Raw genomic sequence first — 18087 nt, 5'->3', positions numbered from 1 at the left:
CTGGACAACTGGTTATCCTTTGAAAGGTGAGTGAGAAGCAGGGCTGTGCTATTGGTGGGGTGGGAAGATCAGAGATGGGCTCAGGTAGCAAGGTGGGGTAGATGACACACATTGGGTCTGCTAAGAAGCTCCTGCAGGGAAGAAGAGACATTAGAGAGAAGATGGAAGATTGAGTCTTTGGAGGGTGAAGTTGTAGCAAAAAAAAAGTCAAAAAAAAATCAACTAGTACAGGCATTTTTATTCCTTTCTTGAATAGGCTGCTCCTTCCAGGATATAATAGAATCCAACAGGAAGCATGGACTCTGCATCTAGATAACCTAGATTTGAGTCTCAACTCCTCTAATTACCGTAATTACACTCCTCCTGTGTGACCTCAGGCAAGTTATGTTACCACAGAATGCCTCTGTTTTTTCATCTGTAAAATGGGAAGTGGGATAGTATGACTTGGCTGTGGCTAAATCCATAAATAAGCATTAAGTGTAAGTTGTAAGCGTAAGTGCTTACAATTCTGCTGGCGTGTGATCAGTGCTAAATAAGTGCTGTTACCTCAGAAGAAACAGATTGGGAGGGGGAAATCTTATAAGGGTTTCATCATCCTGAAAAGTCTTTCATTCCTAAATGTAGGCAAGTTTCAGGGAGTTATGGGTACTAGCAAAATCTACACCCTCGGTTCCTGTTCTCTGAGACCTTGCTCAGGACTTGGACCAGGTAAGCTGCTGCAAGGTGTCAAATTAAATTCTGTTCCCCTGAGCCGGGGACAGAAAGCCTGAGTGTGCCCCAGACACACCAGGTGACCTTGAATAGATGACTTCTCCTTTCTGGACCTCTACTTCCTCATCCCTAAAATGAATAGTGGCCTTGATTATCATTCAGATCACCTCAGGCCTCAGCCATTTTGACTGACTTACATCACAGGTGGTTTAGGACACATGCCTTTGGGTAGGCAGCATGGAACTGTTGATATTTCCCATGCCCTGTCCATACTAGTCACCAAATACAGGATATTTAGCGAGAGTGACAAAATATGGATATTTGGTTAATTTGTATATAGTGATAGATCCAACTCTAGGTCATGAAAACTCAAGAGATTTACCAAGCTATTTCCTCTGATCTAAGAAGTGCAACTCTTAATGGCTCACAGAGAGCAGCTTATTTACCAAGATGCCAAGATAGCCTAACACACTGATCTTGAAATTTTACAAGAAAATTGTGTTGATGGGAGGGCAAGTATTCAGATTCCCACTGGATCTGCAGATTGAGTAGATGGTAACTGGAAGCTGTATTCAGCTTCTAGTGCTGCGCTGCCCAGAGCTCAGTGGAGCAACATATTTTATGGTAAAGAACCTGATCATATTTCAAAAAGTTTTTTAAATTAACCTAAAAGAAATACAAAACATTATTTGGTCAACTTTATCCATTTTACACTTAGAGAAGAGAGCCACAGCCTTTGATGAGTATGAATTATGCTTTAAATTTTTGTGGCAGCTTTTAAAGAACAAATCTCAGGATGTGTCTGAATTATCCAACCAAAATTATAGCTTGTTTTCAAGAGAGGCAGACTGAGATGGAAGTTAATGCTAGACAGCAAGACATGTCTTGGATTTTGGAGACCTGTGGATCCCAGAGCTATCCTGAAATTTTTGCTCTGTAAAAATGGAGTCAACGTAGCTCTGTGGATGAACTTTTTCTTCATGCAATTGCTAAACTAAAGCTAAGAACCATCTTCAGTGATGGAAATCTGAATTAAAAGGTTTGCATTTTGTATATTACTATAGCAATGTGCTTTTGAAGGAATGACGATAAAATATATTTTTGTTACTTCTGAATTATATTTTAAGAACCCTCTTTTATTTTATTTTATTTTTTTAATTTTTATTTATTTATGATAGTCACAGGGAGAGAGAGAGAGGCAGAGACATAGGCAGAGGGAGAAGCAGGCTCCATGCACCGGGAGCCCGACGTGGCCCGGGTACCCAGGATCGCGCCCTGGGCCAAAGGCAGGCGCTAAACCACTGCGCCACCCAGGGATCCCAAGAACCCTCTTTTAAAAGAGGAACGCTATAACTATCAGTAATCAAGTTTATGCACAAATTTCTGATTTTACTGTTATTTTTAATAGCATCTTTTATTCATATTGAACATTTCGTGTTTTCCGATTATGAGTCATACAGGCTTATTTTTAGGTTAGAAAAAAATGCAACAAAATAAATCTCGACCCCCAAAGAACTTTACTAAAGTACATTATTGAACAAATATGTCTTGAACCCTTCATGTTTCAGCCCCTAGGCTAAGTAATGGAGTCATGAAGGTGAAGAACATACAATTCCTGCCCTCCCTTACTGGAAGACTTCTTGGGGGAAAAAAAAAAGCATTTTCACTGAGACCAGAAGACTGAGTAGGAGTCAGTCAAAAACATGTCAGAGGGAGGGAAGGGGGAGATGGCACCAGGCAGAGGAAACAGCAAGAACAAGGCAGGAAAGATAAAAAGCGGCTTGGTGTGGTGCAGAATCTGAAAGAACCTCGGGGCTGGGGGCACCTGGGTGGTTTAGTGATCGAGTATCTGCCTTCAGTTCAGGTCGCGATTTGGGGTCCTGGGATGGGGCCCCCCGCAGGCATCTCATTTATTCAGGAGAGGCGTCTCCCTCTGCCTCTCATGAATAAATACGTAAAATCTTAAATAAAAAAGAAAGAAAGAAAAACTCGGGGCTGGAGAGCTGTGAGGGCAAGTAGTGAAGTATGCAGGACTCAGATGCCGAAGGGTTTTGGCCTTGAGGCCGCAGAATGCCTTGAAGTGTTTAAAGCCGGGTGGTGGTTTAATTGGATCTCCCTGGAGATAATGGCTTGGAGGGAAGCAGGAGTGCACGCAATGGAACCAGACAGCGTAGAGCGCGGGCTGGACGTCCTGAGTAGACTTACCAGGGGGCGGCGAAGGATAGGGGTGTGTGTGTATGCGTGTGTGAATTTGAGAGCTCCTGTGTCTAGGGGTAAAACCCACAGGCGGAGGATCGTAGGTAGCGGATGAGGGAGGAATCAATCAGGGAGGACCAATGGGTTTGTGACTTGAAGGCGTGGATGGGTAACGTGGTTGCTCCCCGAGCCCGGGAAGAGGAGAGGTGTGTGGGGGTGGGCAGAGAAGACGGCCCGGGAAAACCGATATTGAAGAGATCAGAGTAAGAGGGTGAAGGATGGAGGAAGGACTCCAAGGTGGGTCGGAAGGGGCGGACAGCCCAGCGCACGCAGCGTCGCGCGCCGCCGCCCCCGCCTCTTCCCTGCACTCACGCCTCCGGCACCGCCTCCTCCCTGCGCTCCCCCTGCGCCCCCGCCTCCGGCTCCGCCTCCCTCCTGCGCCCCCGCCCCCGCCTCCTCCCTGCGCTCCCCCTGCGCCCCGCCTCCGGCTCCGCCTCCCTCCTGCGCCCCCGCCTCCTCCCTGCATCCCCGCCTCCTCCCTGCGCTCCCCCTGCGCCCCCGCCTCCGGCTCCGCCTCCCTCCTGCGCTCCCCCTGCGCCCCCGCCTCCGGCTCCGCCTCCTCCCTGCGCTCCCCCTGCGCCCCCGCCTCCCCCCTGCGCTCCCCCTGCGCCCCCGCCTCCGGCTCCGCCTCCCTCCTGCGCCCCCGCCTCCTCCCTGCGCTCCCCCTGCGCCCCCGCCTCCTCCCTGCGCCCCCGCCTCCGGCTCCGCCTCCTCCCTGCGCTCCCCCGCCGCGACGCGAGGTAGGAGAGACCCCGCGCGGCACGCAGCCCGAGCCCCGCGCAGGCCCAGTGGGTGCCGAGCGCGGAGCCTGCGCAGTAGGGGGAACCCGGGGCCTTGGGATCCCAGCCCACGCCCCGCCAGGAGCCCCGCGGCGCCAGCCTCGTTGCCTTGCCCGCCTCCCGCCGCTCCTTACTCCCGCCCCTTCCGTATTTTGGCCGCGTAGGGCTCCGTCAGTCGCAGCGGCCATTGGCTGAGAGAGGGATTCGAGAGCGGTGATTGGTTGTCGTTGGCCGTCGCTCAAGCGCCCTTCCGGAGATGGGCCGAGGTGGGAAGAGCCGGGGAGAGCCGGCGGCGGAGGGACGGTGAGCTGGGGTCCGGGCTTCCGCGGGCGGCGGCGTGGTGCGCTCGGAGCGGGCCGCCGGGGCCAGGCTCTTCTCCGGCCACCTCGGCCAGGCCTCCTCTGGCAGCTCGGCCACGTTGGTCTGCCCGGCGCCTGCAGGGCCGCCGGCCCCTGACGCCGACTCGAACCTCCGTGCTTTCTCGTCTAGGGCTGCGCTGCTGCTGAGACTCGGCCACCGCCACGCTTCAGTGGGGGAAGGACTCCGGGACGGCGGCGGGGCTGCGAGGGAGAGGTCTTCCTGCCTGGACGGGCCCCCTCCTTCCCCAGTTCTGCTGGTGTTTCGAGGGCCCGGGCCCCGCGGCCTAGGGCTGGTCTTCGGCGCGTCGCCCCTGCGCTGGGATTTTCCTGACCTGACCTCATCGGCGCTTTGTGTGGGCGGTGGTCTTCACCCGTCAGAGCCCTCTCTCTGGCCAAATTGTGAGTCCTCAGGAGGTTCAGGACATAGGTCCCTTCTTTTCTAGAATATCGTTTTAGAGTTAATTCGGTGCCTTGCGTTAAAATATATGTTCATAAATGTCTGCTGATTGCTTGTTACTGTGACTCCAGGTGAAAAGAAGTGCTAGGAATCCCCCAGGTTGTCCTTTTTCTTGACGTTTTGTAGAATTCTGCTTAGATAGTCTTACCCTCAGAAGCAAGGGTACGAATAGCTCACACTTGTTGAGTTCTAGGGGGGTGTCTTGCTAAGCATTTTAATATCCATTACCTGGGTTAGTCCATAAATCAGTGAGGCCGGCTTAATGATTCCCCTGCTGCATGGAAAAGTGAGGCTTCAGTAACCTGCCCCAGGCCCCACAGCTATTAAATGTTGGAGCTTTCTAACCAGGTCTGTTGAATCCATCACCAGTTGTGATATATTAGCGTCCCGTTTTATGTTTTTTTTAAAAAAAGAGGGAGGTGCTCAGAGAAGCTAGGTTTTTTATCCAAAAAGTAAAGTAATAAGTAATAGATTCACTTAAAGTTAGGTTTGTTTTGTTTTAGTGTATGTGCTCCCAAAGCGAGCACTAGATTTACTTAAACATTAAGAGAGTTTGTATTAGGATGTGCTGACCCTGGAATTAGAACTGGAGAGGGGGGGATCCCTGGGTGGCCCAGCGGTTTGGCGCCTGCCTTCGGCCCAGGGCATGATCCCGGAGTCCCAGGATCGAGTCCTGCATCCGGCTTCCTGCATGGAGCCTGCTTCTCTCTCTGCCTGTGTCTCTGCCCCTCTCTCTCTTTCTGTGTGTCTCATGAGTAGTAAAATCTTAAAAAAAAAAAAAAAAATGAATGGGGCACTGGCAAGGCTTTCAAGGAGCTTTCAGTGTATTGGAAGAAGCCGACAGAGTAACTACTTAATAAAACATGCTTGGGGTATTGTGTATGCAGATATGAAGTCTGTGGGGAGGAAGGAATCAGACCAGGAGAGATGAAATGGCAGATGTAGGAGGAAAGTGGAGCCAGACACCCTGGCTTTGAATTCTGTCTCCATCACTTCCTAGCTTTGTGGCCTTAGGTAAATTACTTCACCTAGCAAGGCACATTTCCTCATATGTGAAGTGGGATGATGATGGTACCTGCCTCAATATGTAAATTATTGTATTAATGAGTTTTTATATACATAGGACACTTAGAACAGTGCCTTGCCTGCCCTAGATACTTATTGTTATATCATTCTAGGCAGAGTAAAATAATTGAGACCGGAAACTTGAGGTAAATTGAGGCCAGTTGGAGAAGAGCCTTGTATGAGGTACTAAGTGGACTTGATTCTGTAGGTAGGAGAGAGAGGAGGTTTGGGGTATTATGTCTGACTTAGGGAGGCTTTCCCTGCTTTTCCTACCCCAATATCATAAAAGTAGTCAGTATTTTTTTCCTGATAGGGTTCACTGTTCATCTAGAGCAGCCCAGCAACCCCATGTACACAACAAGGTGTCAAAGTTGACTGGCTTCTTCCAGGAGAAGAAGATGTGGATTTTTTTTTTTTTTTTAAGATTTATTTATTCATGAGAGAGGCAGAGACACAGGCAGAGGGAGAAGCAGGCTCCTTGCAGGAGCCCGATGCGGCACTCGATCCCAGACCCGGGATCACGACCCGAGCCAAAGGCAGCTGCCCAACCACTGAGCCACCCAGGCGTCCTAGAAGCTGTAGATTTAAAAAGCGTTTCTCTGATAAGCGGTTTGGTCTAGCAGATTCCTGTACTTGTAGGCATGAAGGATTTCAGATACTTGTTTTTCCTCTCAGTATATAGTATTAGAGTCCCACTCAGGTAGAGCAATGCTCATCTCTCTCCCAGGCTCAACCACAGCAGGTGTAGCAGCCATCAGTGAACATCATCCAGGACACTCAAGGGGCAGAGTCAAGGCCTCTTAGGGTTCTCTCTCACCCTAGATTTTTGCGTTCAGTATTCTCATCTGTCATTCTACTGTAATGAGGGGAGCTGTTCTTTATTGTTCCAAGCCTGCATCAGAACTGGTGTGCTAAGGTAAATGGGCGGATTTCTAGGCTTCACCCTGAGTGTCCTGAAGAAGAGGCTGGAGAACTCTGCATTTGTATGCATAGTAAATACGGAGAACCTGCAGGGCACCTAGGTGGCTCAGTGGTTGAGCATCTGCTTTTGGCTCAGGTCTTGATCCTGGGGTCCTGGGATCGAGTCCAACATCAGGCTCCCTGCAGGAGCCTGCTTCTCCCTCTGCCTATGTCTTTACCTTTCTGTGTGTCTCATGAATAAATAAATAAAATCTTTTTTTTATATAAAATCTTTTTTTTTTAAAGATGGAGAACCTGCAGTTTTTTCTAATTTTGCTTCCTATTTATTTATTTATTCATGAGAGACACAGGGAGAGAGAGGCAGGCTCCATGCAGGGAGCCCAGTGTGGGACTTGATCCCAGGTCTCCAGGATCACGCCCTGGGCTGAAGGCGGCCCTAAACTGCTGAGCCACCGGGGCTGCCCGATAAAACGGCTTCTTATGTTCAAATGGAACCTACATTTGACCCTTGAACAATTTGGCAGAGTTGAGGGTGCTAGCCCTCGTGCAAAAATCCACATATAACTTTTTTTTGTTTTTGTTTTAAAGATTTTATTTACATATTTGATAGAGCACGTGTGTGTGCCAAAGCAGAGGGAGCAGCAGGCTGAGGGAGAGGCAGGCTCCCCGCTGAGCAGAGAGCCCAACGTGGGGCAGTGGGGCACTATCCTGGGATCATGACCTGAGCTGAAGGCAGATGTTTAATCGACTGAGCTACCCATATGCCCTTGTTTTTGTATTTTTTGTTTTTAAAGGTTTTATTTTGAAGTAATCTCATCACTCAACATAGGGCTAGAACCTATAACCCGGAGATCCACAGACTGAGCCAGTTAGGAGCCCCTAATGTGTAACTTTTGACTCTCTCAAACTTAACTATTAATAGCTCTACTGTTGACCAGAAGCCTTACCATTAATTAACATAATTGATTAACATGTTCTGTATATGTACTATGTGTTATATTATTACAATGAAGTGATCTAGAGAAAAGAAATGTTAGTAAGAAAGTCATAAGAGAAACATTTATAGTACTGTATCAAACTGAGTTTATGTGGCTTCTTTGTAAGATGAATCCTGTTGTCAGCACCTACATCAATATTGTCTTATATGAAACAAAACACTGCAGATATTGTACGTATTACTAACACTAGACATCAAAAATGAAAGGATAATGTACAGTCTATAAGTGTGTGTGTAAGCTTTGATAAATTTTAACTTTTTAAATTAATTATTTTAAAGTAATATACACCCAGTGTGGGGCTTAAACTCATGACCCTGAGATTAAGAGAGTATGCTCTACTGACTGAGCCAACCAGGCACCCTGATAAATTTTAACTTTTAAAAAATATATATTTTATTTATTTATTTGAGAACAGAGTAGAGAGAGAGGGCAGCAAAAGCAGACTCCCAGCTGAGCCGGGACTTGATGCGGGACGCGGTCCCAGGGCCCTGAGATCATGACTTGAGTCAAAGGCAGACGTTTAACCAACTGAGTCACCAGGTGCCCCACATTTTAACTTTAAATAATAGATTTGTGTATATTTTACAGTAGTAAATGCTAAATAGATAATAAATTGTAAATAATAAAATAGTATTCTAAAATAGACTAGTATTTGTATATTTAGATACCTGACTTTTTCTTAGTTCTTCAGATATTTCTAGACTACATAGTTCCTCTGCGAATTTTTTCAAATTGTTGCAAACCTCCAAAAAGCTTTCCAATGTGTTCAAAAAGTATTGCAAAACTCTTCATATAAGGGAGGACCCGTGCAGTTCAAATCTATATTGTTCAGGGTCACCTGGAAGTTTTAGTCCAGAGGATGTTAGGGGGGTGGTGAGTAGCCACGGGGTAGGTTAGGCAGAGTAGGCAAAGGTAGACTGTATGGTGGTTTGAAAGCCTGGTGGGGACTTGGACGGGATGCAGTAAGAGATAAAGAGCTTCTACTGAGCAGGTTGGAAAGAATACAGACTTTGGAGTCAGCCTGATGTGACCCCACCACACTGCTAGTGTGTGGCCAAAACAGTTGACCTCTCTGAACCTGAAGTTCTTATCTGTCCATCAAATTAAAAATAGTGCTTGTCTCATAGAGTGGGGTTGGAAATTCAGTGACATCCGGTAATGTGCTTAGTACGGTGCTCGACCCATAGTAAGTGTGAAATTAAAGACAGAGAGTTTTGTTATCTCATTTCCAAGCTGAGGATGTTAAGGATTAGAAGGGTGAAGTTCCTTGGCCACGGTCACACAGCTAGTAGGTCGTGGGCACAAGAGTCTGGATTTGAAGTCTGTTTCTTGTCCAAAGCCATCCCTTTGAACCTCTGCACACGATTCTGCATCCCATTGGAATAAGCAATTCCTCCTCGGCCCTTTGCTCCTAAGCTTCGTGAGAAATCGGCTGTTCAAGTTCTTAGCTCATACCTGGCACACACTCAATACTGTTAGTGTGTGTTTTTCCTTCGCAAGAACCCCAGACAGCTTCCAGGGATTTGAGGAGCTGAACTGGGGTAGCAGTTTTTTGCGGGTCACAGGAGGGAACGCCTGCTGATTGTTGGCAGGCTGGCTGCATAGCCGTTCACCATCCCAGTGGCCCTCAGTGGAAATCCTTGCAGCCGCGGTTATCTTCCTCTGCTAGGGTGAAGGCATGCCGCCCCCAGGGAAAGTCCCCCGAAAGGAGAACCTGGGGCTCCAGTGCGAGTGGGGGTCCTGCTCCTTTGTGTGTTCGGCCATGGAGGAGTTCTGTGAACACGTCACTCAGCACCTTCAGCAGCACCTGCATGGCTCCGGGGAGGAGGAGGAGGATGACGATGAGGACCCACTTGGTAAGAGAACAGGACAGGAAGGGGAAAAATCTGACTTTCCTAATTGTGCTGTTTTTTTGCTTATAAAAACATTGTAGACTCCTTACAGAAAACCGATTCAGCAGGGTGTGTGGAATCTGCCAGCCTGCCATCAAAAGGCAATTATTGACAGTACTTTGGTGAACATTCTTTTGATGTCTTTGCATACATATGTACGTTAGATAAAGATGATTTTTTTTTTAAGATTTATTTATTTATTCATGACAGGCACACAGAGAGAGAAGCAGAGACACAGGCAGAGGGAGAAGCAGGCTCCATGCAGGGAGCCCGACACGGGACTCGATCCCGGGTCTCCAGGATTACACCCTGGGCCAAAGGCAGGCGCCAAACCGCTGAGCCACCCAGGGATCCCTGATCATTTTATTTAATTTTATTTATTTTTATCTTATTTTTTTAAAGGATCATGTACAAGCCGTCAACAACCTGCTTTTTTGATTCTCTGGTAATGCTTCTCAAATTTTTCTATACTGCAACTACCATTTAGGAATATATTTCACATCCCAACCCCATGCACAAAAGTTAAAAAATACTTGAAACAATACCTGCCTTTATTAAATGCTCTCTGAAGTGTTCGGTCTTGTTCTTTTTCATTTAAAAAAAAATGGGGAAGGTTGTATCTGGCTGGCTCAGTCAGCAGAGCATGCGACTCTTAAGGTCGTGAGTTCAAGCCCTACGTTGGGCATGGAACCTCCTTTAAAAAAAATTGGTTTGCTATCCCCTAAATTGATTTTTTCAGTCACTAATAGGTCACAACACAGTTTAAAGACTCTGTTCTAAAAAAAATAATAATAAAAAGTAAAGAAAGAAAGAACTCCATTCTACAGAAAGTACAGAGGCAGCTCTCTTTCCCCTATCTGAAATTCTGTTTCAAGTCTAGTGACTATATGAACCATAAGTAATAGTTTTAGAAGTCAAATAATATATATACAAAAGAGATATATTTTACATACATATATATATTCTCAAAGTAAGCTCCATGCCTAGCACAGAGCCCATTGTGGGGCTCGAACTCACAACTGTGAAATCAAGATCAAGAGTTGGATGCTCAACCAGCTGAGCCACCCAGGCGCCCCCTATATTTTTTAAAAGTACTTAACTTTTTAAAACAAGTAAACCCCTATAAAGAATTCAATACGTGCTGAAAGAAAGATACTTGAGAGCTAGGCAGTAGACTGCACCACTCTATGGCTTTCCTAGAGAGGATAGGTCTCAGGAAGAGTATGGGGGAAAGAAAGAAGGCCTGTGATCTGAAGGAAGGAGTGGGAGGTGTCCCAGGCTGGGAGGCAGCAGCAGAACCCAGAGCTACTAGCACATACCAGCCACGCCTACCGTCTGTGAGTTTTTGGCACTGAGCCTTGCTCACACCCTTCCCTCTGCCTCAACCACGCTTCTCTAGTTTATAGACACTCCTCGCCCTTCACATCTCAACACAGGGTCACTTCCAAGTCATCTCTGTGTACATCACATGACCTCTGATTGGTGATGTTATAGTGCCCGGGACCGCCACTCCTTTCATAGAACTCATGACTGGCTGTAGTTTTATATTTATAAGTGTGAATTACTTGATTATTGTTTTTTCTTCATGACTGAAAGCTGTTACGAGGGCAAGGACTGGGACTCTTTTTACTTGTTAGATCCCCAGTGCCTGGTGTATATGATCGATGGTTGTTAAATGCTGGTACTCCCCAGTAACTGAGTTAGGTTTCTGCCTCCTTTCTCACTGCTAAATGCTACACATAGAAGGAGAGCTGAGCTTTGGAAGATATCAGGCTCCTCTAAATTCCCTTTTGCAGAGGAAGAATTCTCCTGTCTGTGGCAGGAGTGTGGCTTCTGTTCCATGGACAGTTCGGCTGACCTCATCCGCCACGTCTACTTCCACTGCTACCACACCAAGCTGAAGCAGTGGGGGCTGCAAGCCCTGCAGAGCCAGGCCAACCTCAGCCCCTGCATCCTGGACTTCCAGAGCCGCAACATCATCCCTGACATCCCTGACCACTTCCTGTGTCTGTGGGAACACTGTGAGGTCAGCAGGCAGCTCTGGGAATAGGGGTGGAAGGAAGTTGGGGATCTTAGCTCAAGATGCCCTGACCCTCTGAGGGATGTGCCCTATGTATGCCAGGTTCCCATTGGCCTCATTTCCAGGTAGCTCCCTTGCTTAAACTTGTGCATCCCCACCAACTTAATCTGGCAGACAGCCAAGTAGCCTCCACTTTGGACATGTAGGGATAAAAGCTCCTCTCAGTTCTTACTCCAAGTTGCTCCTGGCACAGAGTTCCTTCGACAATCCTGAATGGTTTTATCGGCACGTGGAAGCGCACAGCCTGTGCTGTGAATACCAAGCAGTCGGCAAGGACAACCATGTGGTCCTGTGTGGCTGGAAAGGTAGGGCCGCTCCTTAACTTTTGGTTTTCCAAGAACTCCTGGGGTTGCTAAGGGCAGAGGGCAGCCAGGTCTGGGCCCAGTCCCATGGGGTAAGGTTGGCTGCTGGCTAGAGACTTGGCACCAGAACCTGCTCTAGGGGCTCGTGGCTGGAGGAGCGTGACTGGGCCTTCCTTCCCAGGCTGTACCTGTACCTTCAAGGACTGCCGGAAGCTTCGAGAGCACCTCCGCAGCCATACCCAGGAGAAGGTGGTGGCCTGTCCCACCTGCGGGGGCATGTTTGCCAACAACACCAAGTTCTTAGATCACATCCGTCGCCAGACCTCTTTGGATCGTAAGCAGTCTGAGAGGAAAGGGGTGTCGGGGCAGGCTCTCCTGCTTGGGGTGGGGGTTCAGGGCATGTTCCCAGGAAAAGGGGGTCTTGGAAGACATCTGCAGCTTAGCCGCATCTACCCCGAGGGCTCGGTAACCTGCCACAGCCTTGGCTGACCAAGAGTCATTAGATGTTATTCATGCTTGCTGTGCACTGTATCTCCTTTTGCAGTGACCCCTCACAGCCCTATGAGGTGCTTCTCATCTCCCTTTCTGCAGATAAAGAAACTGAGTCTCAGGTTAAATCATCCACCTGAGATTGCATAGCCAGTTAGGGGTCAGGCAGGGCTTCTAATCCGGGTTCTTGACTCCCAAGCCCCCTGCTCCTTCAGTGGTACTGTGTCCATCCTGAGTTCTTAAGCTCCCCCTTTCATGGGCAGTTCCCGTCTCCCGGGGCTTGTTCTCCTCTCTGCCTCAAGGCCATCCCCCTGCAGCCCACCCTGTCTTCTGCCTGCCTCCTCCCCCAACCCAGAGCAACGCTTCCAGTGCTCTCACTGCTCCAAGAGATTTGCCACGGAGCGGCTGTTGCGGGACCATATGCGCAACCACGGTGAGTAGCCGGAGCCCCGTGCTCCTGGCCCACTTTTCCGGTTTCCGCTAGGCCTGTGATCACAGCCTCCTCTCTGCTCCTCTCAGTGAATCACTATAAGTGCCCCCTGTGTGATATGACTTGTCCGCTGCCATCCTCCCTCCGAAACCACATGCGTTTTCGCCACAGCGAAGACCGGCCCTTCAAATGTGACTGTTGTGACTACAGGTAAGGGGAGCCAGGGGCTGGACATCCGAGAACTGGCACCCCACCATTCCCTGTGCCCTCCAGGCCCTCCTGACCTCTCCCTGCAGCTGCAAGAACCTGATTGACCTGCGGAAGCACCTGGATACCCACAGCAAGGAGCCAGCCTACAGGTGTGATTTCGAGAACTGCAGCTTCAGTGCACGGTCCCTCTGCTCTATCAAGTCCCATTACCGGAAAGTGCATGAAGTGAGTGGGGCTTTTGGTGGGAGGAGGCTGGTGAAGGTGGGGGGAACCCAAGATGCAGACCTGATCTCCTTCTCCCTCCCCTCACTGTCAGGGAGACTCAGAGCCCAGGTACAAGTGTCATGTGTGTGACAAATGCTTCACGAGGGGCAACAACCTCACTGTGCATCTTCGTGAGAAGCACCAGTTCAAGTGGCCCTCAGGGCACCCCCGTTTTCGGTATGTCTAAGCCCTGCCCTCTAGATTCACAAACCTTCCTGTGCCCCCCCCCCCCCCCCCCCCAGTCCCCATGTTTACAATGCGTTAAAAACCCACCGTCTCCGTTCAGGCTTGAGGAACCAGAGGATAAGTTATGGAGCAAAGATGATTTTTTTGAATTTTGAGTGTGACGCCAAAGCCCTGCAGCAGAACCAGAGCTAGGGCCTCAGGGTCCTAATTATAGTTCCATGGCCATCTCATAAATCCTGTGACACTCCCACCCTCCAGCACAAATCATTTCTTTTTCCCCACCCCACCCCAAGTTTCTACAGGATTTTCCGTTTTGAGTAATGCTCCTTCCGTTCTTTCTGTTGCATATTCTCATCAAGACCTTTTTGGTCTTCAGTTCCTATCACTTAAAATCCCAGAGCTTGTCCCATCCGTCTGTCCCTTACCCCACCAGTCTCCCGGACGCTAGGCAGCCCCATGCGTGTGGTTGCTGCCCTCTGTGCTCCTGCCCCACCAGGTATAAGGAGCATGAAGATGGTTACATGCGGCTGCAGCTAGTTCGTTATGAGAGTGTGGAGCTGACACAGCAGCTGCTGCGGCAGCCGCAGGAGGGATCAGGCCTGGGAGCCTCACTGAACGAGAGCAGCCTGCAGGGCATCATTCTCGAAGCAGTGCCAGGGGAGCCAGGAGCCCAGGAGGAGGCTGAAGAGGAAGAGGAGGGCGGGAGCAGTGAGGGGACAGGCCTCTCGGCCTCTCCGGACACTCCCAGCCCCATCATCCATGTGGTGAATCAGACCAACGCCCAAGGCGAACAAGAGATTGTCTACTATGTGCTGTCTGAAGCCCTAGGAGAGCCCCCTCCAGCCCCTGAGACCCCCTCAGAGGACATCATAGAAAAGCTTCAGGGAATAGCCGAGGAGCCAGAAGTCCGGATGATGTGAAGGCAGCGGAGCCCGACCATTTCCAGCCCAGACCCTGGGTTTTGAGCCAGGCTGGTGGCAGTGCCCCTCATGGGCAGCCCCTGCCAATGGATGCCTTTAAGAGTGGTGCCAAGAGCACTGCAGTGCACTCTGGACCCAGGTTGCATCATTCAGCAGACTCTAAAGACTACCCTTGTCTGCCAGACCACGTTTTGTGGGGATCCTGAGGAGTTTGGATTCTTTGAGAGGGATGTCCTGGTTGTGTGTGTTCTTGTAGAGGGGCTATCACCCCCTAGTCATGCTGAAATGGTGACTAAAATCCTCTGTCCATTCACACCTATTCCTATCTTTAGAGGTCTGTAGGTCCAGGGGTGCCACGTGACTGGTCCCTGCAAGGGCCTCTTCCTCACAACTGGCCAAGGCAGCATGAACCAGGCAGTCCTTTCCCTCTGAAGGGCTCCTACAACCCCAAGGACTATCCTGGTTATCCTCAGGGAAGGGAGTGGAGGCACTGAGTGTACGTGTAACAGTTGTTTGGGTAATAAAAGAAACACTTCGGCAGTTACTCATTTTTTCTTCCTTATGTTTGGTGGCTGTTGACTAGATAGGAGACACAGCTGCCCAGAGAGGAGCTGAACAGTCGGGCTTGTTCTCCTTTGAGTAGGGTTTTTTTCTTTTAACTACCCTCTTGTTCCCCTCCCCTCACCCCCTTGGTGAAACTTGTCCATTTCTTCTCAGAGCATCTGCCACGTCCACGGAGGGCCATGGGTGGGCAGAAGTAGCACTCCAGAATGCATGAGTGGGGCTCGTCAGGAAGGCAGCGCACCTGGCCACAGCCGTACCCTCTGAGTCCTGGGTAGATTTCTGGTGCCTCTGGGGTAGGGGTTCTTTACCTGTGGGACTGGGAGGGAAGCCTGGGGGCGGGGAGGGGGGCAGAGAAGGTGGATTATGAGGCCCTAGGGAGTGGCAGGTACTCTTTGTTTAGATACCAGGTTAGGAAATAGTGTGTCTGTACATTTTCCCAGAAAAGGGCCTGTTCTTCACTAGATTCTCAAAGAAGTTGAAACCCTCTGAGATAACCATTTCTTTTGCCCCATCTAGCCACTTCTTAGCATCCTGTGTCCATTCTTAGGGTCGCTGCCACTCTGGAGAGGTCAAGTATGTACCTCGGGTCCTAGTTGAGCAGAAAGGACTGAGTTGAATTCTTGTCACAAAAACTGTGCCTATTGCAGGAAGAGTTCAGGAAAGAAAAATCTCTTCATTAATTCCATCATCCATTTACTGAGTTCCTCCTGTATAGTCCAGGCACTTTAGCAGGTACTAAAGATACAAAGATGAGTAAAACCCAGAACCTGCCCTGAAGAGATGTGCTACTGAGGCAAGGCAAGATCTAAAGGAGCGGAGTGAGAAGCCTAGCAGGGTTCATTGAGGCTCGAAACAGGAGGAGACAGTATTATGTGGGCGAGGGATCAGGAAAGACTTCATCTGGGAAGTGGTTAGAGCTACTGTGTAGCAAGGGGTGGACAGGTCACTCTAGGTAGAAGGTCTGTAAAGCTGAAGGAGTACGTCATGGTCTGCAGCATAGAGGGCAGTAGCCATGGGGAGAGACGAGACCGGGCAGGCAGGCCAGGCCCCCTGGAAGGACCATGTCGGGTTTGTGATGGTGATGCTGCTAGTGATTGGGCATACATGTTGGAAAAGTGAGAGACTGCAAGCAGAGAAGTTAGGGGGCTGCTGCGAGAATCCAGGCAAGAAATAAAGGAGGCCTTTAAGGCTGTGTCCGTGTAGATATTGACATTGGCTCTGTGGGGAGAAGCAGTGTGGAGGAGAGCAGAAATGTGGATTGAAACTGTATCAGCAGGGATGTCTGGGTGGCTTAGCAGTTGAGCGTCTGCCTTTGGCTTGGGGCGTGATCCTGGAGTTCCAGGATCGAGTCCCACAGCGGGCTTCCTGCATGGAGCCTGCTTCTCCCTCCACCTCTCTCTGTGTGTGTGTGTGTCTCTCATGAATAAATAAATAAATCTTAAAAAAAAAAAAAAAAGCATCAGCAAAGCCACTGGGTTTCCAGGCTCACCCCTCCAGGATCCTGTGCTGATTTTGCCACCTACATCCTGTCCTCCACTAAACAAGCGTAATATGCTTCTCCCAGCATGTCTTCCACTAGTTGAAGACAGCTGAGGCTTCTTTGGGCTAAGGACCCTGAGTTTCTTCTCTATCTTCTCTTGCTCTGTAACTTAGGGCCCTCTCCACCCCTGCCTCTTCTAGGCATGTGTTTTGGTGGTTACATCATGCTCTCAATTTATGTGAAGCCACTGCCCCCTAGAACCCCTGTCTACATATTTTGTTATTGCCCGAGTCATGCCCCTTCACTTCAGACGTATGTACCTGTTACCTTGGACTTTACAGCAGGCCCTCCTGTTTGTCCTTATTAAAATTTTGATTGATACCCATCCTCAAGAGGTGGGTTAAAAAGTTGAATAGAACAGGGCCAAAACCCCAAAAGCAAGTCATTAGAGACCTATCTCCTAAGACCAGATGAAGACTTTAAAGACTCCAAGCCTTGGGGCACCTGGCTGGTCGGTTGAGTGTCTGCCTTGGGTTTACATCATGATCCTAGGGTCCTGGGACTGAGCCCCGTATCGGCCTTCCTGCTGAGCAGTGAGCCTGCTTCTTCCTCTCCTCCCTGCTTGTGCTCTTTCTCACTCTCTCAAATAAATAAAATATCTAAAAATGAATAAATAAAGGTTCCAAACCTTGAAAACATGGTGGTACCCCATTTTCCATATACAATTTAAAAAGAAAATATTGGGCAGCCCCGGTGGCGCAGCGGTTTGGTGCCGCCTGCAGCCCAGGGTGTGATCCTGGAGACCCCGGATCGAGTCCCACATCAGGCTCCTTGCATGGAGCCTGCTTCTCCCTCTGCCTGTGTCTCTGCCTCTCTCTCTCTCTCTCTGTGTGTGTCTCTCATGAATAAATAAATAAAATCTTAAAAAAAAAGAAAATACTGATGCATGAAGCATATATAAGGACATCCAACTGATTATAGTTTCTTTCAAAATATACAGTTGACCTTTGAACAATGTGGCGGTAGGGGCACCGGCCTCCTCCCCCATGGACTTGGAAATTCATGTGTCACTTTTGACTCCACTAAAACTTAACTGGTGACCAGAAGCTTCACCAAGAAAAGAAGCAGTCAATTAACATGTTTTGTATGTCATGTATTATATATCGTGTATTCCTACAGTAAAGTAACCTAGAAAAAAATGTTTTAAGAAAATCATAAGAGAAAATACATTTGGGACGCCTGGGTGGCTCAGCGGTTGAGCGTCTGTCTGCCTTCCGCTCAGGGCATGATCCTGGAATCTGGGATAAAGTCCCACATCAGGCTTTCTGCAAGGAGCCTACTTCTCCCTCTGCCTGTCTCTGCCTCTCTGTGTCTCTCATGAATGAATAAAGAAATCTTAAAAATAGAGAAAAATATTAACGGTACTGTTCTGTATTTATTGAAAAAATCCATTTATAGTTGGACCCGCATAATTCAAACTCATGTTGTTCAAGGGTCAGTTGTATATATTAATGATCAAATTCTGGTCTCAATCTGCCTTCCTCCCTCCCTCCTTCCCTTCTTCCTTCCTTCCTTCTTTTCCTCCTTCCTTGAAATTCCATGCTCTGGATCATGGGGACAGCAGAAGAGATTCTGGCCTGCTATGGTGTGATTCCAGTTCTCCAGGACGGGGTATTTGCGGCTCAGCAGGCATAGAAAGCACTGGATCCAGGGTCAGAGGTTAT

The 18087-nt window shown here is 48.9% G+C and overlaps 1 protein-coding gene across 1 annotated transcript; it reads left to right on the top strand.

The window, feature by feature from the left end:
- The first annotated feature begins 2992 nt into the window (after positions 1–2992).
- On the top strand, positions 2993–14863 carry HINFP (histone H4 transcription factor). The gene is made up of 12 exons (XM_025999080.2): positions 2993–3204; positions 3911–4049; positions 4236–4504; positions 9216–9402; positions 11235–11464; positions 11712–11823; positions 12002–12154; positions 12665–12742; positions 12829–12949; positions 13036–13174; positions 13266–13390; positions 13896–14863. Exons 4-12 carry the CDS (start codon positions 9225–9227, stop codon positions 14317–14319), a joined length of 1560 nt encoding a protein of 519 aa, XP_025854865.1. The 5' UTR covers positions 2993–3204; positions 3911–4049; positions 4236–4504; positions 9216–9224; the 3' UTR covers positions 14320–14863.
- Positions 14864–18087: the final 3224 nt, after the last annotated feature.

Source organism: Vulpes vulpes, chromosome 12 (assembly GCF_048418805.1).
Source record: "Vulpes vulpes isolate BD-2025 chromosome 12, VulVul3, whole genome shotgun sequence".
NCBI classification, from domain to species: Eukaryota; Metazoa; Chordata; class Mammalia; order Carnivora; family Canidae; genus Vulpes; species Vulpes vulpes.
The sequence above is the reverse complement of the archived record's forward strand: the minus strand, read 5'-3'. Positions and strand labels throughout refer to the sequence as shown.